The sequence below is a fragment of the Cricetulus griseus genome, chromosome 2 (assembly GCF_003668045.3).
Source record: "Cricetulus griseus strain 17A/GY chromosome 2, alternate assembly CriGri-PICRH-1.0, whole genome shotgun sequence".
NCBI lineage: Eukaryota > Metazoa > Chordata > Mammalia > Rodentia > Cricetidae > Cricetulus > Cricetulus griseus.
In genome coordinates this window covers 363,391,895-363,417,236 of record NC_048595.1, presented here as the reverse complement: position 1 = coordinate 363,417,236, position 25,342 = coordinate 363,391,895, and the positions used below count along the sequence as shown (strand labels likewise).

Here is a 25,342-nt window from a genome sequence, read left to right as displayed (position 1 = left end):
TGTCTGCTACTGCTCAAGGACCATGCATTTCCACCTGATACTATACTCTCCAGCAGAGGACATTTTTACAGTCAAACAAGGAGCCCCAAAGGTCAGGAACTGTATATGAAAGTCCATTCCATCTTTTTTTTTTTTTCTACACAAATCTAAAATTTTATTTGAACAGTCTGAGCACAAAGGATAAATGAATATCTAGTGTAACCTGAGGACAAATAACTTATTTCAAACTTTAAAACAATGGCAGAATAAAAGTTAGCTTCTAAAGGAGCTATCGGAAAGGGAAAACCTGGTTATTATGGCCTAGTAATTCCTTATAACAGTGGATCTATCAACTATACATAACAAGGCTGAAGAATACAACAGAAGCTGTCCTCTGGTACCCTTCACAAAATAATAGAGAGTAATAAATTAGAGATAAAGGTTTCACAAACAGACCAACTTAAGGTAAATTTTAAGAAAACCTATTAGAAGAAAACATATAGAACACAAAAAAATAAAACAATTTGAATAACATAATTTAAATAGTCAATGAACTCTGGCTTATAATACCAGGTGGCAAGATACTACAAGTTTTCTTTCAAGTATCCACCAATCCAAGCTCTTTAACTCCAGCCCCTTCTCTCTCCTGACTTCTATGTTTTTAACAATTTATTTAAAAACCTATTTGAGACATGATTACTAAAGTACACAGACTTGGGTGTTCAAGAAACTTAAGCTTTACATACTTTCCTATTACAAAAATAAAATAAATACATACACAGGCAAAGAAGTTTTACTTGTGTTTTATTGCAACACTAAGGAATATTCTATAGGATGTTAACCTTGCACACAAATATAAGACATATTTGGGAAACAAATCTGCATTCCCTTATTACAAGGACAATACCCATTCTTCAAATGACAATACAAGTATGCTCTGCTTGATGGTAAAAGTCCTACTATCAGTCAGAATTTGAAAAATAATAATCTTTCTCTTCTTCATCTGATTCTATAGCATCAACGGAATACTTTGAAATAGCAGTGTTATCACCTAAATCTTTGTTAAACAGGGCTTTTCGTATTGATGTTGGAGATGACAAATCATTTTCAACTGTTTTTTTCCTAATGTTGCCCCAGGCAAGGCCTCCTTTACGCCTGCCAAATTTTTTAGCATTTTTTTGCATATGGAAAACATTTATCATAATCATCACTTTTTACAGAGGCTAGCATACCAGGACTGACATGCTGACACTGTGAAGTGTCTGTCAATGGCAAAGTAATTGATAATGGAGATACTGGATTCCTGTCCATATCTAGCAGAAAATCATCATCTTGACTGTATTGAAAGCTCGGCAACAGTACTCTTTGTTTCTGCAAGGGTGTTGCAGTGAAAAAATCATCATGGTTATCTTTTGGCAACTGCTCCAGGCAATCCCTCACTTGTCGTTTCCTTTTAAGAGTTCCCACTCTAGCAGTGATCTTAATAGTCTTTTTCTCATCAGCATTGTCTTCCTCACCATTTTGGACTTTGAAATTGGCTTGCTTTTTCTTTGAGACATGTTTTTGGGATCTTTTGTCTTGGGGTTTTTCTATGTATTTCCTCTGGCATTCCTCAGCAGTTCGAGAACCTACTGCCATAGCTACATCTGACCAAAAGCCAGGCTTGTGCTTTGGAAGAGACGTAAAAGCACGATGAAGCTTCTGCAATTCTTGTTCATTCCATTCCTCATCATCAATTAAACCAGGTAGATAGTGGCCTAACAGACTCTCGTTCCTTGTATCAGATCCCTTAACTTCAACTGGAAAGTCCTTGCTAACACCAGATTTTGGAAGAGTTTCTTCAGCAGAAGATCTAGGTTTCTTGGATTCAATATGAGAACCAGTGTCACCTTTAGAGTATGAAACCAGTAGCATATCTTTTGTGACATTGCATATGTTCTTTCTCTCGTCAGTCAGCCTTTCTTTGGTGTTTTAATCATCTTACCTCCAAGATCGAATCCACTCAGGTGAGGGGTGGTCACAAATCGAGGACGAGCCCCTAAAATGTTAGACCCCCAGAAAACTCAGGTATCCGGGGACCCAGGCCACAACCACGGTCATCCCAATCACCAGGCGGATTCAAGAGCTTGCTGCAAACTGCATGAGGCTTTATTGTAATTTAACGAGCTAACCCCATGTTAGCTCGGGTCTTTTGTCCACCCACCATGGCGGTTGGCTACAAAAGACCAAGTCCATTCCATCTTACTACAAGTTCAGAGAGCTCAAAATCACTTCTATTGTCTTTAAGATACTAGCTTAGCAACTACAGGATGCCCTGGTCTTGGTGGTGAATGGCTCCTATCTAAATAACAACAGACTTGGGCACAGGTCAGTTTGTACTCATTCTAAAGGCTAGGTGATTCGTGGAGGTATGAAGCACCTGAAGGTCAAGTAGTACCTGAAGCTTTGGAGTGTCTTTAGGATTAAGGGAAGTAATTGTTATTTGCCCTTTAAACTGATAATAGAAGTCTTATGCCATTGAGCCCACCTTTGGTTGGTTACTTAGAATGAAGTATGAATAAACAGAGGCTCATTCAGTATGAACTGAAACTTCCCTCCTGACATTATCCTAGTTTCAGTCTTTCCTTTAATGTCTATAGTGAGCCTTTCCCTCATCCACACTCCCCCACTCAGGAATGGACCCGGGGCTGATCAGCTGGTCCTGACCACAGCTCCACACTAGTCCTCAACACCCAAATTATTAATGTATTCTTTCACAGCAATTAAGAAGACACTCAGTTCTGTGATTTTTTTCAATGGAAGAGAGAAGGAATGTCCACTCACTTTAGACAGGGCTCTAATGACAGGCACAGCCAAGTTTCCACTTGAGTCACTATCTTCATGAATCAGTGTTTTTATGGTGGTTGTTGACAGAAGTATGACTGAAGGATTAAATAGAAACAGGGATACCTTACACTTAGTAGGAATAACAATACTAATAATCTGACTGAATATTAGGTAAACACTCAGGTAAGGTTCAAACTTATAGCTCAGTGTATGACTTGCAGGCAGCTCCACTGATAAGGGGTCTCCTCCCCTTACAATCTTTCCTGATTATAATGTTTTCAGCAGGGACTGCCAGGTGAATCTTGTAGTTGTGGGGAAATTTCCAGGCCAATCACATTCATCCTTCTCAAGAGTTGATGAGGCCCCCTCCAGGATGTAATGATTCCTTCAGGATACTGCTTCTGGTCACATTGCATACACAGTCTCAACGGAGAGAAAAATGTATGCTTCTATTCAGCACTTGAAATACTGTCAAGGGTAATCCTCCAAAGTTCAGAGCTACACACATTTAGAGAGGATCTGATTTCCTCAGTAATCCACTGCTAAATCTCCCTAACAGACATTAGCAGAAGTTTGTCTCCTAGGTCATTTGAGATCTCATCAAGTAGACTGTCATGCATCCTGGATGACTGAGTTTGAAGCCAGGTACAGCATAGGTGATATCATCAGATATAGGTGTCCTGGGAGTGAATTAGAGATGTACTTGTTCTTAACACACCTTACCTTGGAACACGGACTTTCCATGGACATGAAGGATAGGAATTTGTAGAATCCCCAAAGATCAATCTGAATATCAGGTGATACTTAAATGACTAATGCCCATCATGTGGTGATTCCCTTTGTGTTTGCTTAACCACTTCTCAGTCCTCTACCCTTCTTTCACACTTACAAAGATTCTTGTGTTCATAAACCACGTATTAATCTTGTGGGATAAGTACTTCTCCATATCAGCCTGTGCCTGTTCCTTGACATCTTGTTTGCAGTCTTAATTCCTCTGCATTTTACACATTGTTTATCCTGGTGGACTTTGGGAGCCCATTCCCCATAGAGCAATACTGTCTCAGCCTAGACACACCAGAGAGGGCCTAGGCCCTGCCCCAACTGATATGACAGTTTGATGATTTCCCATGGAAGGCCTCACCTACTCTGGGGAGCAGAAGTGGGATGGGATGGTGGAGTCAGTGGGGGGCATGGGAGGATGGGAGGGAGAGGTTTCTGGGATTGATATGTAAAATAAGATTATTTCTAATTTAAATTTAAAAAAGAAAATCATTAATTTACTTAAAAAAGAAATACATTGATTACTAGTCTTTATTGTTTCCTACTTTCTGCAGTATCAGTCATTTGTTGTGGAAATACTGTCAGTATTGGTATTTGCATATGGACACATATACATACATACATACATTCATATACATGTCATTGTTATACCTGAGGCTGTAACTTGGCCTATAGATATATAACATCATATCAGTTCCTGATTTGTTTAAAGACAAATTCAATCCTCAGCCATATATAAAGAACCAGTCTATCAAAAGTTTAGAGACACAGGTTGGCTTTTTTTTTTCTCTTTTTTGTTTTTTTGATCAGGGTTTCTCTGTATTGCTTTGGAGGTTATCCTGGAACTCGCTCTGTGAACCAGGCTGACCTCAAACTCAGAGATCTGCCTGCCTCTGTCTCCCGAGTGCTGGGAATAAAGGTGTGCGCCACCACTGCCTGGCTAACACAGGTTGGTCTTTAACTTGTAACATAACTTAGTAGGTGTGGGAGAAGTCTATGTGTGCATTAACATGTTCTAAATTCCGGGGTAGTCAGAGTGGTACTCGATATCTCTTTGAGTTGTCATTGTTCACTCAGAATGTGCTGACTCAACTCTGTAGATGGATTGTTCTTAGGGCTGCCAGCTCAAACAAAAACAAAAACAAAAACAAAAACAAAAACAAAAACAACCCAACATGGACACTTATTAATTAGGAGATATCAGTCTATACCTAAGGTTTATCCCATAGCTCTTATAACTTAATCTACTTCTCTTTGTCTACATATTGCCAAGTGACTTGTGGTTTTTACCTGTCCTCTCGCAATTCTTTCTCCTTTGGTGTCTCTCTGCCTTTCTTCTTCTGACACCTGTCTCTGTACAGAAGTCTAGGATATTGGCCATTTAGGTTTTTACTGAAGCAATCACAAGTTGTCTTTGCAAGCACACATCTTCACAGTGTACAAAAAGAATATTCCACAACACCTCCCTTACACTAATCTCTCAGCCTGAAAAGGGCCCCAAACTGACAAATTTATAAGATATTTTTAAGACCACCACCTATTGGCTTTTCAGTTTTAGCACATTTTACATTCTCTTGAAACTCACTATCCTCATGTTATCATGAAAACAGCTCCTATTACTAAACAGTTCCCAGTTATTAGTTATCCCAGACTCTTTTACTCATGAGGTCACAACCACTATTAGGGGGGCCAGAAACCTTCAAGGAACCCAGTACAACTTAACCTGTTTCTCTTCATCTACATTTTCCCTGGGGGCTCTTTACCCTTCTTTTTCTCTGTTAGACTTACTTTGCTGCTGTCTCCATGACTGTCTGGAAACTGCCTGGCTTCTGGCCCTGCCTTGTCCCTCTCTCCCTTGTTCTCTTCACTTTTTCCTACAGCCCAGGTTTCTCTTCCTATTCATTGTCTCTGTTGTCTAGCCCCACATATCCGTCTCCTGCCTAGGGCTTGGCCATTCAGCTTTTTATTAAGCCAATCAGGTGTCTTAGGCAGGCAAGATGAAACAAATGCAACACATCTTTAAAAGTTCCCATCATTAACAAAGGCAGCAGACATACATGCACCACATTGATGGGGGATGTCCTTCTGTATCTATCTTGCTCTTCTTGGTTGATGAATAAACACTGATTGGCTAGTAGTGGCAAGAACATAGGCGGTGATGAGAATGATGGGGGAGAGGCAGAAAGAGACACCACATAGCCAAGAAGAACTAATAGGTCTAGACCTTTGTCTGGTTAAGACCATCTGCAAATACTTAGATTAATAGCAATGGGTTAATATTTAAGACAGAGCTGGCCAATAAGAAGCTATAGCCATCAGTCAACATTGTCTTTGCTCTATTATTTGCTCCTGAGTATGTCTCTTTCTACTATTCTATCTGCCCTTCACATTATGAGTCTTTGCTATATTATTTAGTCCTGAGCTTGTGAGTCTCTGCTATACTGTCTACTCTTGAGTGTGTGTCTCTGCTTCCCACAGACTGTAGCTCTAACAAACCATTTCTCTTGTAGAACAAATGTGTTAACAAATTAAGTTAAGGAGTGTTCCTTTTGTTTATGTTGCATTTGTTTAACTTTGTTTAGCTGTGATACTGTGTAGAACACCTGATGGTCTAATAAAGAACTGAACAGCCAATAATAAGGCAGCAGAAAAGAAGGATAGGCAGGATGGCAGGCAGAGAGGATGTATAGGAGGAAAGAAAGGGAGGTGGAGGAAGAGAGAAGTACCCAAAGAGGGAAGCTATAAGGAGCCAGCCACCTTGCCATACACCAAAACAAAGACAAAAAGTAACAATGATAGAAGCAAGAGAAAGGGAAAAGCCCAAAGGCAAAAAGTAGACTGGAAAATGTAAATTAAGAAAAGCTGGCAGGAGACAGGCGTTGGTGGCACACGCCTTTAATCCCAGCACTTGGGAGGCAGAGGCAGGCAGATCTCTGTGAGTTCGAGGCCAGCCTGGTCTCCAGAATGACTGCCAGGATAGGCTCCAAAGCTACACAGAGAAACCCTGTCTCGAAAAAAAAAAAAAAAAAAAAAAGAAAGAAAGAAAAAAAAAAAAAAAAAAAGCTGGCAAGAAGCAAGTCAAACTAAGGCAGGGCATTGATTGATTGAGTGCTGGGTGGTAGGCCTGCCAAAGAGCAAAAACACAATATAACACAAATGTGTATCCATTAATGTTACTTCCATTCACAAGGAAATCTCCTTCTTGTGTTCTGAGGAAATTACTAACAAGGTCTGCAAAGACTCAAACAGGACAAAAACATAGACTCACATACACACAGCAAACTGATCTTTGTTCAAGGTGCTTTGCTGTCCACATCTTAAGACAGTTTTAAAAACCAGAAACTTCGGGCTGGAGAGATGGCTCAGAGGTTAAGAGCAAAGACTGCTCTTCCAGAGGTCCTGAGTTTAATCCCCAGCAACCACATAGTGGCTCACAACCATCCCTTATGAGAGCTGGTGCCCTCTTCTGGTGTGCAGATATACATGGAAGCAGAATGTTGTATACATAATAAATAAACAAACAAAGTCTTAAAAAAAAAAAACAGAAACTTCCTTCACCGAAGCCCCTCATTGTTATTATCTATGATTGAAATTAAAGCTGGAAGCATACTCTCTTTGCCATGTAATCTTGAGGTTTATTCATGTCTCTGTTTTCTCTAATGTGAATATGGCATTTACATGTTAATAAACTATTTTTAAGAAAACTCAGTGATGGAAGGTATGTGATATATGGTCTTCTAACTTTCTACACAGAAAAATCAATTGACTCCTACACTTCCTTCTTAACTCTAATAATGGAGCAAAAACAGGTGTGATCACCATTGATGTAGGAGGGAGGGAAGAGGGGGTGGGGAGGCCACTGCTCATCATTCCTCTGATACACTCATGACAAAGCAGAGTGGAAGATACAAAGTGAGTCTGGTCACATATCATATCGGCAAAGCCATCCCAGCCTCTTCCCTGAGGTTACACTGCTGTGGAGCTCCTTACTCCCCAGTATCTGAGCCATTCTGGAAGTCTTCTCACTTGCTCCCTGATGAGGCCTTCCCAGTAGGATGCTGTTGCTCTGTAAACTTTTTGACAGACACAGTCATGTGCTGTAATCACTGCTGAAACAGATTAAGTTGTGATATGTCTAAAACCAAATGATATTATTGGGAGAATTCAATACATATGTATTGATTATTTTATTCAAATCCCCACATTCTTTCACCTATTACTTATAACCTTAAAAGTACTTTACTCCAACTTGTTGGGCTTTATTTATTTTTGGGGGGGTTATTTATTTATTCCACTTAGAGCTTCCATCACCAGTAGGGGTTAAAGACAGTTCACTGGACCCTGGAAGACACTCAGATGACTGTCACCCTCAGGAGCCATCAATGGCCAATAGGTTCTCCACTCAGCATGAGACCTAGTGGGCAATTATGCAAACATGCTTATTGTATGGTGGGTTTTAGCCTGTGTAAGTGTTGTCTAGGTAGTAACAGCCACAGCATATGTAAGCATGAAATGGTACTGACATGTCTAGCAATGTTTCAGTGTTCTAGAAATGTTTCAGCATTTCTAATGTCACACTGCAGACATCTACTATATCTGGCTCTGACAGTCTTTCTCGCTCTTTTTCCTCAGGAATCCATGACTTTGGCCTTTAGGTGTGTGTAAGGAACTTCTATTACAATGTGCCACTTTTAGATTGGGGCTCTCCACAGGCTAATATTCTCTATATTTTGACTAATTTGCATCTGTATTTATTCTCCATCTACAACACATTATTTTCTGGTGGGTGCTGAGAGGTGCCTAACTATGTGGTTATAAAGATGAGAACTTGGGTTCATTTAGTGTATGCACTATTTAGAATTAATTTTAATTAACATTCTTCCTAGAGCTTACCACCTAGCCAGGCAGAAGTATCTCACCAAATTAATATCACATCAGTTACCCTTTGTGTAATAAGTTTTAAATCCAGTCAGAAAATGACTGATTACTCTCATAACTTTCCTTCCATTGTTGTGTTACAGACACTGTTGTTTATATGAGGCACAGAAGCTGCACCTTATACTCCCTGCCTCACCTGATGACTGGGCCTCTGCAGCTGCTGCTGCGGCCTTGCTCCTGAGGCCTTAGACTGAGGAACTTCAGGTTGGTTAACTAAGGTCTGTCTTTTTATTTTACCAATAAGAATTCAGAAGCCAGATGCTGAGTGAAAACCTGCTACCTCAGAGAGACAGAGCTTCCTACAACAGGGGAGATATTCCAGGAACTCAATTGACTCCTCTGGGAAAATCAACAGGAACTATGTCACGAACTATGCCACAGATCAGATTCCAGATTCTAGACAAACAATAGACATAGTTATAACACAGCAACGGTTTCATAGAACATTTATAGTTACAGAAGAAAGAGACTCACTAATCAAGACATGGTTCAAACACACTACTTGAACAAAGGGTTGGGGGTTACTGCAAAGAGAAGTCATTACTGCAGGATTTCTCTCCGGTGTGAACTCTCCTGTGTTTCCTAAAGGATGATACATGCCGATAAGCTTTGTGACATTCTTCACACTTATATGGTTTCTCTCCAGTGTGAACTGTTTGATGTCCTCTAAGGTCTGACCATGAGTGATAACACCTGCCACACTCTGCACACTTGTAAGGAGTGTCCTCACAGTGATTCCTTTGATGTTTTCTAAGGGATGAAGATGAGAAAAAACATTTGCCACACTCTTCACCCTCATGGGTTTGCTCTGTAGTATGAGCTGTCTTCTTCTCAATGAGGAGAGCAGGCTTAGTAAATCCTTTTCTACTCAGTTCACACTTGTAGATTTTCTCTCTAGTATGAGTAGCCTTGTGGTCCTTAAGGCTTGCATGATAACGAAAAGCTTTGTGACATTCTTCACACTTGTATGGTTTCTCTCCAGAATGAACTATATGATGTCCTCTAAGGGCTGACCATGAGTGAAAACACCTGCCACACTCTTCACACTTATAAGGATTGTCATCACAGTGAATTCTTTGATGTCGTTTAAGGGATGAAGATGAGAAAAAACATTTGCCACACTCATCACACTTGTATGGTTTCTCTCCAGTATGGACTCTCTGATGCTCTTGAAGGACTGAAAAGAGGGAAAACGTTTTGCCACACTCTGCACACTTGTGGGACTTGTCTTCAGAGTGTATTCTTTGATGTCGTGAGAGGGATGCAGAAGATGCAAAACACTTGCCACACTCTTCACACTTGTAGGCTTTCTCTGCAATACGAGCTGGCTTGTTCTCACTGAGGAGAGCAGGCTTAGTAAATCCTTTTCTACTCAGTTTACGATGGTAAAGTTTCTCTCCAGTGTGCACTGCCTTGTGGTTCTTAAGGTTTGAGTGATAACGAAAAGCTCTGTGACATTCTTCACACTTGTACGGTTTCTCTCCACAATGAATCTTTTGGTGATTTTTAAGGAATGAAGGATCATAAAAAGCTCTGCCACATTCTTCACACTTGTAGGGTTTCTCTCCAGAATGAATTCTTTGATGTTGCTTCAGCATTGAAGGATAGTAAAATGATCTGCCACACTCTTCACACTTATAGGGTTTTTCATCAGTATGATTTTTCTGGTGTATAAAAAGTGATGAGCGTGTACTGAAGGCCTTATGACATTCTTTACATTTGTAGGGTTTTTCTCCAGTGTGAAGTCTCTGGTGTATAGAAAGTGTTTTAGAAGATCTAAGGACCTTTCCACACTCCTCACACTTGTAAGTTTTCTTCCTCCTATGAAGTCTCTGGTGTATAGAAAGTGTCCTATTAGAACTAAGGGCCTTACCACATTCTTTGCACTTGCATGGTTTCTCCTTTGTATAAATTCTCTGGTGTTGAATACTCACTGAGTTACATTCAATGGTCTTGTTGTAAACATTATAATCATTGGGTGTTGTTCCTGTTGAGCAAAAGTTGAGATATGAACAAAAGCTCACAAATACTCTCCATACTTAATCTTTTATAAAGGAAACATTTACTCATATGTATTGAAGCATCAGCGAGAAACTACAGTACACTTACAACCCTAAAGGCACTAAGCATAATTGATAAAATATTGTAGCTAAAAATGATATATACTTCCTAGAATAAGGGCACAACCATAGAACATACACATAATGGCACATTATTTGAAGTTTAATAGCTAAGTAGGATGTAAATGCATTTTTCTGACAGAAATAAGTGCATTAAATAGAGATTTTATGGAGCCTGACATGAATGAAATTATAAAGTCAAATATCAGGGACAGGAGAAAGTTAATTGTGACTGTCTGAATTTCAGCCTCCATCTAAATACCATATTTTTGTCCTCCACATAGAGTTTTACTTTGAAGAGTACAAAGATATGCTGCACAAGAAATAGATGATCTAAAATGAAATTCATAGCTGAAAAATTCAAGACAATATTTTATGTTTTATTTGGCTAACAAGAAAATATATACCTGGAAACACTGATTCATAACAATAATTAAAAAAAAAAACGCCTTGGGGTTCACCTGTGCATTGCACAAATTTTGCTGAGACAACATATTTGTCACTGGATCAATGAAAAATGATTTATTTCCTTTGCTGCTTGTTTTTGCTTTTTTAAGACAAGGTTTCTCCATGTAGAACTTGCTATCCTGGAAGTCACTATCTAAACAGGGTAGTCCCAAAAATTAGAGATGCACCTACTTCTGCCTCCTAAGTACTTTGATCAATGAAGTAGTCCAACATGCCCAGGCAATAAAACTATGTATTTCTAAGACTAAATAGCTATTGAACACTAAGTAGAGGGACAATGAACAAGGCTTGAAAACAGAGCACAGCTAATAGAAATTCTAATCTTTTCTTCCTATGTACTTTATCAGTGTGTTTTATCCATCCACCAGAATACATAGGGAATGTATAACAAATAATTATAGGTTATACACACCTCCAAAATAATACCAAATTCCAAACTAAAGAAAAAGATTTTGAACCCATAAAATTGAGAACTTGGTGAGCTATTAAGTACATACCCACTATTACAGTTTTAATCTTTGAGGACACACACACACACACACACACACACACACACACACACACACACACACACAGGCCATGCATTTAAATCCTCATTGCTGAATATCTGGTAAAGAAAAACTTTAAAGAAGAAACTCATGTGTGATTTCATTTTCTTCCAATGGTTTCACAGCTACTTATTTGGAAATGTGTTAAGTTTTTCAGATGGGTAGGAAATACTACAGAGTCTGTTACTGAACTGCCCACAATAACTCTATTTTGCTTGAGTTTTATCCAACTGCTCCCCCAGCTCAACAATCCTGCTGAGAAAATGTTCTCACACATATTCACTGGCAACTTTGGAAGAGCCTGTGTTTTATATCATAAAATAAATAGTCTGAATCAATGGAACTAACTCTTTTAATCTAAAAGATTTTATGTCCTGGACTTGTATGTGGTATGATGTAACTGTGAATTTGGCTTTTAAACCCAATTAAACTAGGCTTAGAGAGTACTGGAATGACCAATGTATTTCCTGACACAAAACCCAACCTTGTCCTTCTGAACTTCCAATAGGGTAGGTGTGGGTATTTTTGTTTGGTACAAATTCTGGTGAAAAAACAAACAAACAAACAAAACAAAACAAAAACCCTGACAGGAACTCCTCCCAGGGTCTCCTTCCAAGAGTAAAGATGTTGACTAAAGAATTAATGGACAGATTTTTCATTTAAATTCACATCTTACATCATTTCTGTGGATGCTGAATGAGTGATTGCATAGTCCACACCATCTCGTCTCTCTCTGCTATTGTTCTGTGCCTTACATTTTATCACTTTCCCTGACACTCTTTGTCAGAAAAATATCAATCCCTGGTCATTAATATCCCTCAATTTTAATAGTTTTAATTTACTTGTAAATAGAACATTGTTAACAGAATGGATGGGACAACAGGATCCATCCTTCTGCTGCATATAAGAAAAGTACCTCAACTTCAAAGACTGACATTACCTCAGAGGAAAGGGTTGGAAAAGATTTTCCAAATAAATGAACCTAAGAAACAAGCTAGTGTAGCTATCCTAATATCCATCAAGATGAAAAATCAATTCTGAATATCTAATGCCCCCAATACAGAGGCACCCACATTCGTTGTGGGGCCCCATCATATATTTGGAGACCTCAGTGGTCGTTGTTAGAAAAGGTTATCCTTCACTGTAACATAAACATTTTAACTGTCATATGCAGCAGATCTCACAGAGGTTAAAGGGCCATATTTTGTATGTACATCCAGATTATAAAAACTTAATTCTTAGTTACCTGATACAGAATCAAACCTGAAGTGATGTACAGGAAGCTAGATGAAGCTTTTTTCTAGAATTAGTTCTCTATATGGTCATTAATATCATGACAAAAGTTTAATAGATATGTACATATATTATACATTTTGAGATAATATTTACACCTTAAGAAAAGTGTTACTGATTTAAAATCAAACCAAAGGATAGTGAGATTAGTGGAAATGAAATAATCCCTAAATTTGGTTTTTCTTCTGTCCCATATAAGGTGGCTCTCTTAACATGATAGAGGAGATCTTGTCTATTTCCCCTTCCCAGGGGGGATCCACATATGTCTCTTTTAGGGTTCTCCATGTTACCTAGTTTCTCTGGGGTTGTGGACTGTAGGCTGGTTATCCTTTGCTTTATGTCGAATATCCACTTATGAGTGAGTATATACAATCTTTCTTTCTGGGTCTGGCTTACCTCTCTCAGTATGGGTTTTTTCTAGTTTCATCCATTTGCTGACAAATTTCAAGATGCCATTGTTTTTGTTGTTGTTGTTTTTCCTTACCACTGAACAGTACTCCATTGTGAAATGTAACACATTTTCCTTATCCATTCTTCAACTGGGGGGCATCTGCATTATTTCCTGGTTCTGGCTATTAGGAATAATGCTGCTATGAACACAGTTTTTCAAATGTCCTTGCGGTATGAGTGTGCCTCCTTTGGGTTATGCACAAGAGTGGTATTGCTGGGTCTTGAGGTAGATTGAGTCCCAATTTTCTGGGAATTGGCTCTACTGATTTTCACAGAGGTTGTACAAGTTTGCAGTCCCACCAACAATGGAGGACTGTTCCCCTTTCTCCACATCCTCTCCAGCATAAGCTGTCATCAGTGGTTTTCATCTTCAGTACAGGGGTAAGATGGTATCTCACAGTTGTTTTGATTGGCATTTCCCTGATGGCTGAGGCAAATGGCTTAAGTGTTTTTGGCCATTGCTGCCTTCTAAATATTGACAGAAGGTCCTGGATAGTGTTCTGCAGACACTAAGAGACTAAGGATGCCAACACAGACTACTATACCCAGCAAAGCTTTCAATCACTGTAGACAGAGCCTTATGACTCATTAAAAGAACTAACTGTACTAACTGCCATGAAAGAGAGGCACACAATCACTGTACACAAACTGGTTGATGAGAATCTCTAAATCAACAGCGTAGGACCTTGTTGGTCATGCTGTCCCACTCTTCCTAGGTAAAATTGTAAGGCCGTGCTGAACCAACTGGTGGTAAAAGTGTTGAAAAAATCTGCCTTCCAGGCCCTGCTTGGAGCTCCCTGCAGCCTGGAGACTGTGTGCTGTGGATCCCATCCCTGTGGGGTCTAGCCCAGCCAGAGACTGCCAGCCATTGCTATAGTCACTTTCTCTGCCCATGGGACTAGTAAGCTTAGCCCTGTTTCTGGCCTGCCCTCCAGTACCCTGCTCACAGCCACCTTAGGCTCAGGACTGTGGATCCCATCCAGGTGGAGTACATACTACCCAGAGACTGCCAGCCAGGAACATAGTCCCTTTCTCTGCCCATGGGATGAAGAAGAGGAGAGTCATCTAGAGTATTGGACTTGTTTGCACACAGTGGAAGGGAAAGTTGGTCCCATACCCACCAGGAGAGGAAGAGACTCCTTCTGCACCCATTGGAAGAAGGGATGGGAAAAAGACAATATAAAAACACATTCAACAACAGAAAAACAAATATGACACCACCAGAGTCTAGGGACTCTAAACCAGCAAGACCTGAACATCCCAACACAGATAAAGCAGAAGAGAATGACCTTAAAAACAACTTCATGAAAATGATAGAGGCCCTCAAAGAGGATATGAGAAAAACCCTTAAAGAAATGGAAGAAAAAACAAACCAAAAATTACAAGAAATCAACAAATTGCTTAAGGAAAGCCAAGAAAAAAAAAAAAAAAACAGATGAAGGAAGCAATTCAAACAGTTCAAGACATGAAAACTGAAATAGAGACAATAAAGAAAACATAAACTTAGGGAATCCTGGAAATGAAAAATCTTGGTAAACTTCAGGAACTACAGATGCAAGCATAACCAACAGAATATAAGAGATGGAAGAGAGAATCTCAGAAATTGAAGATACATTAGGAGAAATAGATTCATCTACCAAAGAAAATCTTAAGTCCAACAAATCCCTAACACAAAATATCCAGGAAATATGGGACACCATGAAAAGAACAAACCTAAGAATAATAGGTATAGAAGAGGGAGAAGAAACCCATCTCAAAGGCAGAAAACACATACAACAAAATCATAGTAGAAGCCGGGCATTGGTGGCATACGCCTTTAATACCAGCACTCGGGAGGCAGAGGCAGGTGGATTTCTGTGAGTTCAAGACAAGCCTGGTCTACAAGAGCTAGTTCAGGACAGCCTCCAAAGCCACAGAGAAACCCTGTCTTGAAAAACAAAACAAACAACCAAACAAAAAAAAATACAAGAAAACTTTCACAACCTAAAGAAAGACATGCCAGTGAAAGTACAAGTAGCTTACAGAACACCAAATAGAATGGACCACAAAAAAGTCCCATTGCCACATAATAATCAAAACCCCAAAAATACAGAATAAAGGAAGTATATTAAGAGTAGCTAAGGAAAAAGATCAAGTAACATATAAAGGTAAACCTATCAGAATTACACCTGACTTCTCCATGGAAACCCTGAAAGCCAGAAGGTCCTGGATAGATATTCTACCAACTCTAAGAGAACACGGATGCCAGCCCAGATTACTATACCCAGCAAAGCTTTCAATCACTATAGATGCAGAAAACAAAATATTCCATGACAAAACCAGATTTAAACAATACATATACACTAATCCAGCCCTACAGGGAGGAAAACTCCAAACGAAGGAAGTTAACTACACCCACAAAAACATAGGCAATAGATAATCCCACTTTACCAACAGCCAAAAGAAAAAAAGGGGAGAAAATCCACACACAATTCCACTACCACCAACAAATCCAAAACAAACAAGAATGAACAATCAATGGTCATTAATATCCCCCAATATTAACTGTCTTAACTTGCCTATAAAAAGACACAGGCTAACAGAATAAATATGAAGACAGAATCCATCCTTCTGCTGCATACAAGAAACACACCTCAACTTCAAAGACAGATGGTACCTCAGAGTTAAGGGTTGGGAAAAGATTATCCAATCAAATGAACCCAAGAAACAAGCAGGGGTAGCAATCCTATTAGCTAACAAATTAGATTTTAAACTAAAATTAATCAAAAGAGATGAAGAAGGTCATTTCATATTCATCAAAGGAGAAATTCATCTAAATGAAGTCTCAATTCTGAACATCCATGTCCCAAATACAAAGGCATCTGCATTCATAAAAGAAACATTACTAAAATACAAAGAACACATAAAATCCGACACACTTATAATGGGAGACTTCCAACACCCCACTCTCACCACTAGACAGGACTATCAGGCAGAAACTTAAGAAACAAAGGAACTAATATAAGTTATGACCCATTTTGTTTTAACAGACATCTATAGAACATTCTATCCAAACACAAAAGAATATACATTCTTCTCAGCACTACATGGAACCTTTTCTAAAATCGACCACATACTTGGCAACCTCAACAGATACCAAAAAATTGGAATAACCCCCTGTATCTTATCAGACCATCATGCTTTAAAGTTAGAATTTAACAACAACACAAATTTCAGAAAACCTACAAACTCATGGAAAATGAATATTGCACAATTGCACCATTCCTGGGTCAAGGAAGAAATAAAAAAAGAAATTAAAGACTTCCTAGAATTCAATGAGAATGAAGACACAATAGAACCAAACTTATGGGACACTTTGAAAGCAGTGCTGAGGAAAGTTCATAGCACTAAGTGCACACATGAAGAAACTGGAGAATAGTCACACTACAGAATTGACAGCACAACTAAAAGCTCTACAACAAAAAGCAGAAAACTCACCCCAGAGGAGTAGATGCCAGAAAATAATCAAATTGAGGGCTGAAATCAATCAAACTAGGAAAACAATCCAAAGAATCAATGTAATGAAGAGTTGGTTCTTTGAGAAAATCAACAAAATAGACAAACCTCTAGCCAAACTTACCAAAGAGCAGAGAATGAACATGTACATTAACAAAATCAGAAATGAAAAGGGGGACATAACAACAGACACAGAGGAAATCCAGATAATCATCAGGTCATATTTTGAAAACCTGTACTACTCAAAATTTGAAAATCTAAAGTAAATGGACAATTTTCTGGATAGATATCACTTACCAAAATTAAATCAAGAACAGATAAGCAATTTAAATAGACCTATAACCCCTAATGAAATAGAAGCAGTCATCAAAAGTCTCCCAACCAAAAAAAGCCCAGGACTAGATGGCTTCAGTGCAGAATTCTATCAGAAATTCAAGGAACAGCTAATACCAATTCTCAAAGTATTCCACACAATAGAAGCAGAAGGGTCATGGCCAAACTGTTTTTACGAGGCTTCAATAACCTTGATACCCAAGCCACACAAAGACACAACCAACAAAGAGAACTACAGACCAATATCCCTCATGAACCTTGATAAAAAATACTCAATAAAATAATGGCAAATCGAATCCAAGGACATATCAGAGACATCATCCACCATGATCAAGTAGGCTTCATCCCAGGGATGCAAGGGTGTGTCAACATACGAAAATCCATCAATGTAATCCACTATATAAACAGACTGGGAAAAAAACATGTTCATCTCACTAGATGCCAAAAAAGCTTTTGACAACATCTAACACCCCTTCATGATAAAGGTCTTGGAGAGATCAAGGATAACAGGAACATACCTTAACATAATAAAAGCAAACCAAAAAAGCCCAAGGCCAGATGGCTTCAGTGCAGAATTCTACCAGAAATTCAAAGAAATGCTAATACCTATTCTCCTCCACACAACAGAAGCAGAAGGGTCATTGCCAAACTCGTTTTACCAGGCTTCAATAACCTTGGTACTCAAGCCACACAAAGACACAACTAAGAAAGAGAACTACAGACCAATATCCCGCATGAACATTGATGCAAAAATACTCAATAAAATACTGGCAAATCGAATCCAAGAACACATCAGAAAAATCATACAACCATGATCAAGTAGGCTTCATACCAGGGATGCAGGGATGTTTCAACATACAAAAATCCATCAATGTAATCCACCATATAAACAGAGAAAGAAAAAAAATCACATGATCATTTCACTAGATGCTGAAAAAACCTTTGACAAAATCCAACACCCCTTCATGATAAAGGTCTTGGAGAGATAAGGAATAACAGGAACATACCTAAAAATAATAAAAGCAATATACAGTAAACCAACAGCCAGCATCAAACTAAATGGACAGAAACTCAACATGATTCCTCTTAAACAAGGAACAAGACAAGGCTGTCCACTCTCTCCATACCTCTTCAATATTGTACTTGAATTTCTACCTAGAGCAATTAGACAACAAAAGGAGATAAAGGGGATACAAACTGGAAAAGAAGAAGTCAAACTTTCATTATTTGCAGATGATATGATAGTTTACATAAATGACCTGAAAAACTCTGCCAGGGAACTCCTACAGCTAATAAACACCTTCAGCAAAGTGGCAGGATACAAGATTAACTCAAAAAAATCAGTAGCCCTACTATATACAGATGATAAATAGGCTACGAAAGAAATGAGAGAAACATCACCCTTTACAATTGCCACATAAACATAAAATACCTCGGGGTAATGTTAACCAAACAAGTGAAAGACCTGTATCAAAGAACTTTGAGTCTTTAAAGAAAGAAATTAAAGAAGGTACCAGAAAATGGAAAGATCTCCCATGCTCTTGGATAGGTAGGATCAACATAGTAAAAATTGCAATCTTACCAAAAGCAATCTACAGATTCAATGCAATCCCCATCGAAATCCCAGTACAGTTCTTCACAAATCTGGAAAGAATAATTCTCAACTATATATGGAGAAACAAAAGACCCAGGATAGCTAAAAGAACCCTGTACAATAAAGGAACTTCCAGAGGCATCACCATCCCTGACCTCAAGCTCTATTATAGAGCTACAGTCCTGAAAACAGCTTGGTATTGGCACAAAAATAGACAAGTAGACCAATGGAATCTAATTGAAAATCCTAATATTAACCCACACACTTTCAAACATCTGAATTTTGACAAAGAAACTAAAATTATACAATGGAAAAAAGAAAGCAAATTCAACAAATGGTGCTGGCATGACTGGATGCAGGCGTGTAGAAGACTGAAGATAGATTCGTATCCATCGCCATGCTCAAAACTTAAGTACAAATGGATCAACATAAATCCAGCCACACTGAACCTCTTAGAAGAGAAAGTAGGAGATATCCTTGAATGAATTGGTACAGGAGACTGCTTTCTGAACATAACACCAGTAGCACAGACACTGAGATCGACAATTAATAAATGGGACCTCCAGAAACTGAGAAGCTTCTGCAAGGCAAAGGACACAGCGAGACAAAACGGCAGCCCACAGAATGGGAAAAGATCTTCACCAACCCTACATCTGACAGAGGCTGATTTACAAAATATACAAAGAACTCAAGAAGCTAGTCCCCAAAACACCAAATAATCCAATTAAAAAGTTGGGTACAGCTGGGCATTGGTGGTGCACATCTTTACTCCCAGCACTTGGGAGGCAGAGGTAGGTGGATTTCTGTGAGCTTGAGGCCAGCCTGGTCTTCAGAGTGAGTTCCAGGACAGCCTCCAAAGCAATACAGAGAAACCCTGTCTCTTTAAAAAAAAAAAAAAGTGTGGTACAGAACTAAATAGAGAATTCTCAATGGAAGAATCTAAAATGGCTGAAAGACACATATGGAAGTATTCAACATCCTTAGCCATCAGGGAAATGCAAATCAAAACAACTCTGAGATAGCATCTTACTCCTGTCAGAATGGCCAAAATCAAAAACACCAATGATAGCTTATGCTGGAGAGGATGTGGAGAAAGAGGAACACTCCTCCACTGCTGATGGGAGTGCCAACTTGTGCAGCTGCTTTGGAAATCAGTATGGCGATTCCTCAGGAAAATGGGAGTCAGTTTACCACAAGATGCAGCAATTCCACTCTTAGGCATATACTCAAAAGAAGCACATTCATACAACAAGGACATCTGTTCAACTATGTTCATAGCATCATTATCTGTAATAGCCAGAACCTGGAAGCAACCTAGATGCCCCTCAACTGAAGATGGATGGAGAAAATGTGGTACATTTATACAATGGAGTACTACTCAGAGAAAAAAACAATGGAATCTTGAAATTTGCAGGAAAATGGATGGAACTAGAAGAAATCACCCTGGGTGAGGTAACCCAGTCACAAAAAGACAAACATGGTATATACTCACTCATATATGGATTTTAGACCTAGAGCAAAGGATTACCAGCCTACAATCCACACTGCCAGAGAAGCTAGAAAACAAGGAGGACCCTAAGAGAGACATACATGGTCTCACGAAGAAGGGGAAATGGACAAAATCTCCTGAGCTAATGGGGAGCATGGAGGTATGGAAGAGGGAGCTAGAAGAAAGAGAAGGAGAGAAGAGGAGGGGAGAGGAGGACATGAGAGAGCAGGAAGATTTAGTCAGGGGAAGAATTGAGGTGAGCAAGAAAAGAGATACCATGATAGAGGGAGCCATTATAGGTTTAAAGAGAATTCTGGCACTATGGAACTGTCCAGAGATCTACAAGTTTGACCCCAACTAACAATCTAAGCAGTGGTTGAGAAGCTACCTTAAATGCCCTTCTCCGATAATGAGATTGATGACTACCTTACATGCCATCCTAGAGCCTTCATCCAGTAGCTGATGGAACCAGAGGCAGACACCCACAGCTAAACATGAGCTGAACTCTGGAATCCAGTTGCAGAGAGGGAGGAGTGATGAGCAAGGGGGTCAGGACCAGGCTGGAGAAACCCACAGGGACAGCTGACCTGAACAAGGGGTTGCTCATGGAACCCAGACTGATAGCTAGGAAACAAGCATAGGACTGATCCACATCCCCTGAACTAAGATGTCAGTTTGGAGGTCTGGGCAATCTATGGGGCCTCTGGTAGTGGATCAGTATTTATCCCTAGTATAGGAATGGACTTTGGGAGCCCACTCCACATAGAGGGATACTCTCTCAGCCTAGGCCCTGCTCCAAATGATATGACAGACTTTGAAGATACCCCATGGAAGGCCTCACTCTCCCTGGGGAGAAGAACGGGATTGGAATGGAGGGGGGGCAGGGGAGGAAAGGAGGGAGAGGGAACTGGGATTGACATGTAAAAAAAAGCTTGTTTCTAGTTTAAAAAAAAAAAGTGATGACAAAAGGAAACAGCATCTGTTAAATTATTGTACCCAATGCCCCAATAGAATTTCTTCTATAATGTTAATGCTTTGAATCTTCCCTAAGATCAGTGGGGAATGAACTATCCAAAGTGACACCAGTTTGTCTGAGTTTCATCTAACTTCCCCCACCCTCAAATTGTTCTCATCATCAGAACTGAAACTGGTGAGCCTCTGTCATGCCTGGATCTCTATGATGCAATTGTGGGTTTGGCTTTATGAACCCAACATTGCTCACATTGGTGTAGAGATCCTCCTGGCATGAGTCTGCTGTCAACCTCTGTAAAGAAATGATGAAATGGCTCTCAGTCTGACCAGCACTGACTTCTCTTTCCCTGAGACTTACACTACAGTGGAGGCTCAACAAAAAGAAAAACCTTGGAGGTCCCTGTAAATAGAAGCCCAGCTCTCTGTTGACAAATGAGAAGCTGAAGAGACTTAAACCATCATGAACATCTGAGAGATGTGCTTTGACAAGACATAAAGAGAGACCTAAAGAATGATTCCCATAGAATCATGTTTCAGGCTGGAGAGATGGCTCAGAGTTTAAGAGCACTGACTGCTCTTTCAGAGGTCCTGAGTTCAATTCCCAGCAACCACATGGTGGCTCACAACCATCCGTTATGAGATCTGGTGCCCTCTTCTGGTGTGCAGATATACATGGAAGCAGAATGTTGTATACATAATAAATAAAATCTTCAAAAAAAAAAAAAAAAAAGAATCTAGGCACATGGGAAAGCCTGCCTTTCTGTGGGATATTTGGACCTAACTCTGCCCCTGACCCCTCATTCCTACATACCTGGGTGCACAGTGGCTGCTGCTTGTCTCTTTACACCTGAAGGCTCTTGTTTTTGCTCCAGAAATGTCACCAGGTGTGGCTTAGGCACAGCAAGACCTGTTTGTAGAAAAGGGAACAGGATTGGTTGAGTGTTCTACTGGGAATTGACATGTCCCTTCCAGTGCATGGCTCCTAAGGAGTGGATGTAATAAATGACTCCAGACAATCAGTTCCTTAACTGTTTTTTGGCAGGATCACTACAGTACAAAAAGAAATTTAAAACATCCAGATTCTCTGTTTCATTTAAAGGGAAAAAACATGAAAATTGAATTAGGAAAGGCTTTCATTAATAACTGTTCTTTGTCTCATGCCATTTAATTTCTAACAGTCCCACTAGACTGAGAGAAATAAACATGCAACATACAAAGGTTAAACACAAAAAGAGAAAAACTGAAATGATTCTTTTTTAAAATAATTTAATTTTATTTTATATGTGCATTGGTGTTTTTCCTGCATGTATTTCTCTGTGAAGGTGTCAGACCTTGGAATTACAGACAGCTATAAGCTGCCGTGCGGCTGCTGGAATTGAACCTCTGTTCACTAAGCCATGTCTCCAGCACCAAAAGTATTCTTAATAAAGAAAAAACCCTTAATTTTTCTGAAAATGAAGGAATTGAAACTTGCTGTTGAAATGTTCCCATGAGATACAGTATGAAGTTAGTAAGACACATGTTGATGGTGAAATAAGAATTCACTGTGGATGAGATCCTCACCCAGGAAATCAAGGTGGCTGTAATTCTCCAACATCACATCCCTGTACAGATTCCACTGAGCAGGCTCCAGGCATTCCCTCTCTTCTGGAGAGAACTCAATGGCCACGTCCCAGAAGGACAGCATTTCCTGAAACAAACACCAATTTATGAAAACACACATTAATTTAATTAAAGCCAGTAATAATATAAATACCAAGATGCATTGGGCTGGATAGTTCTTCTGTCAACTTGACATTAGCTAGGGCAATTTGAGAAGAGAGAAACATAATAGAGAAAATGTCTTCCTAATACTGTCCTGTAGCCAAGCCTGGAGGGCATTTTGTAATTAGTGATTGATATGAGACAGCACAGTTCACTATGGGTGGTAGCCACCCTGGGCAGGTGATCCTATATGGTGTAGAAAAGCAGGCTGGGCAAGTCAGTAAGCAGTGTTCTTCTGTGGCCTCTGCTCCAGCTCTTGCCTCAGGTTACAGCCTTGACTTCCCTCAGGGATGGACAGTTACCTGAAGTTGCAGTCTACAATAAACCCCTTCTTCTCCAACCTGTCTTTCTTCAAGGTTTATCACAGCAATAGAAACCCTAACACAGGCATTGTGTGTCTATGGATACAAAGCTAGATTTTCCCCATCATGAAAGAGAGCTAAAATGTTTTCTGCATAGTTGAGTAATAGTCCTCAGACATGTCTGAAGTGGTCACATGATTTTAAACTGTATACATGTTTAATGAAAGACAAGGCAAGAAAAAATCCTGTAAGCCCAGTTGAACACACAATCCAATTAAGACAGATGAACTGTAAAATGAATGCATCCACAAAACATGCATTTAGTGCCATGTCCACCCATACACCACACACACATACACTTCAGAATTTCACACCGGTGAACCGTTGGGTCTCAGGTATTTCCTCTCTTAATTGTTTATCTTGAAGAGAAAATGAACACAATCAAGACTCAAGGCCCTATCACTAGTCAGGATAGTGTACAGGATGAGTCAGAAACCCTGTTTGCTCAGCTGATCATCATTGGCTTGCAGTCCTGGTCACCTCAGCTGACCATCACTAACTTGCAGTCCTGAACCTTGCGTTATCATCTGCTCCCAGGCAGCTCTCCTGTCCCAGAAGCCCAAGGCGGACTCGGGCTGCACGTCCTAAGTAACCATCTCTCAGGGCACAGTCCCATCGTCCTCTCCAAGCCCTGACCTGCAACCTCCCAAGTCCCAGCCAGTTCAGCCCAGTACCTCCCAGGCAGCTTCTCCGCCCTCCCCGCAGCCCAGGTCCGCTCCCTCCAAGACGGAACCCGCACCCGGCACAGAACCTCAGGCTGCGCTGCACCCTGGACCAACCTCCAAGTCAGAGACGCAGCAGGAGACGCAGCAGGGCAGACTGGTGCCCAAGTTTGGGGAAGAGGCACTTTTAGAGACCAACAACTGGATCGGGAGTTCCTGGACGTCTGCCTGTGACGTCACAGTCTCTTTGACTACATTTCCCAGAAGTCTGAGCGAAGGAATTCCTGAAGCCTGAGTAGTGATATTCATTGTTTTTGGACTTGTTTCTGACCTGCTGTAGAGGATAGTAGGAAGAAACAGAGTCGGCTGGACAGCTGTTGACCTGAGAAATACCAATTGCACGAATGTCTGATTAAAGTGTTGTGTCCACGTAGGGACAATTCCCTAGGACCACCAGGAAGACAGACTCACCGTTGTAACTGCATAAGGTTTATTTTTCTGTCCCACTGGGGTAGGTACTCAGTCCAGCAAGCTGAGGCTTCAGTCTCCAGAGGGAGTGAGTTCCTTGTATACTGCGAGGTTTTTTTAAAGGAAAAAACCTGCAGGGTTACATCAGCAGGAGGGGAAAGGTACGGGTTGCTTCCTGATTGGTTGACATTTAGGGGAATTTTTTCAAAGTCTCATTTTGGCATGAAATACTTGTTTATTGGCTATTCTCATTGGCTGGCTGTAGAAGGGAACATTCTGTGGTTTCAATGGCTTTGTCTTGTTACTTGCAGGTGGCCTGTTGTACATAGATACCAATAGTTTTCAGGAACTGAGTATCCTGGAGACTGAAGGGGAGAGTTTGGTCTCTGCTGAAGTTTTTTTTTTTTTTTTTTTTTTTTGTGGCCAAACACAGTTTCCAGGAACTAAGTATCCAGGAGGAGGGTCTGGAATTCCTTTGTGTTCAGTTTGGCCCTAGGTTCCAGGAGACTGGAGAGGTCTGGAGGTTCTTTGTGTTCATTTTTGGCCCCATGCCTTTTGCATAAAATACAATCTCCAGGAACTAAGAATCCTAGAGTCTAAGGGGGGCGGGGGAGAAGGGTGCTGGTAGTTCTTTTGTGACATGTGCTGAGTCAGAGGCCTACATGTCTTTTCTGAAGCCTGTCATGGCTGCTAAAGCAGGGAGCTGGGTGAAGGTCTGGTCCCTTCCAAAGCAAGCTTTATTTTACAGGAACACCAGGAAGTGGCCAGTTGGCTTTCTCTTCCAAAGTCAGTATTCAGAGA

At 40.1% G+C, this 25,342-nt stretch overlaps 1 protein-coding gene and 1 long non-coding RNA gene across 6 annotated transcripts; both read right to left on the bottom strand.

Moving 5' to 3' along the window:
- Positions 1-4,098: 4,098 nt before the first annotated feature.
- On the bottom strand, positions 4,099-6,589 carry LOC118238406. The gene is made up of 2 exons (XR_004768589.1): positions 6,555-6,589; positions 4,099-4,453 (listed from the first exon to the last, which is right to left on the bottom strand). It is a non-coding gene; the product is annotated as an uncharacterized LOC118238406 (long non-coding RNA).
- A 2,363-nt stretch (positions 6,590-8,952) lies between these two features.
- LOC100751600 (zinc finger protein 58) lies at positions 8,953-24,690 on the bottom strand. Of its 5 annotated transcripts, none has more exons than XM_027400086.2 (5): positions 24,545-24,687; positions 24,191-24,407; positions 22,849-22,975; positions 22,097-22,192; positions 8,953-10,510 (listed from the first exon to the last, which is right to left on the bottom strand). In XM_027400086.2, the coding sequence occupies exons 1-5, from the start codon at positions 24,556-24,558 to the stop codon at positions 9,045-9,047; spliced, it is 1,920 nt and encodes a 639-aa protein (XP_027255887.1). In that variant the 5' UTR covers positions 24,559-24,687; the 3' UTR covers positions 8,953-9,044. The 5 variants fall into 5 exon arrangements, with proteins under 5 accessions (XP_027255887.1, XP_027255886.1, XP_027255888.1 ...); XM_027400085.2 differs by having other exon boundaries at positions 24,191-24,455; positions 24,545-24,674; XM_027400087.2 differs by having other exon boundaries at positions 24,191-24,404; positions 24,545-24,674.
- Positions 24,691-25,342: the final 652 nt, after the last annotated feature.

What these genes read in the sequence shown, in the direction of transcription:
- LOC100751600 (XM_027400085.2), bottom strand. An exon ending in GCTGCGTCTCTGACTTGGAG is followed by an intron (nt 22,976 to 24,190) that starts GTTGGTCCAGGG and finishes TGTTTGTTTCAG; the next exon opens with GAAATGCTGTCCTTCTGGGA. An exon ending in CAGCCACCTTGATTTCCTGG is followed by an intron (nt 22,193 to 22,848) that starts GTGAGGATCTCA and finishes TTCTACAAACAG; the next exon opens with GTCTTGCTGTGCCTAAGCCA.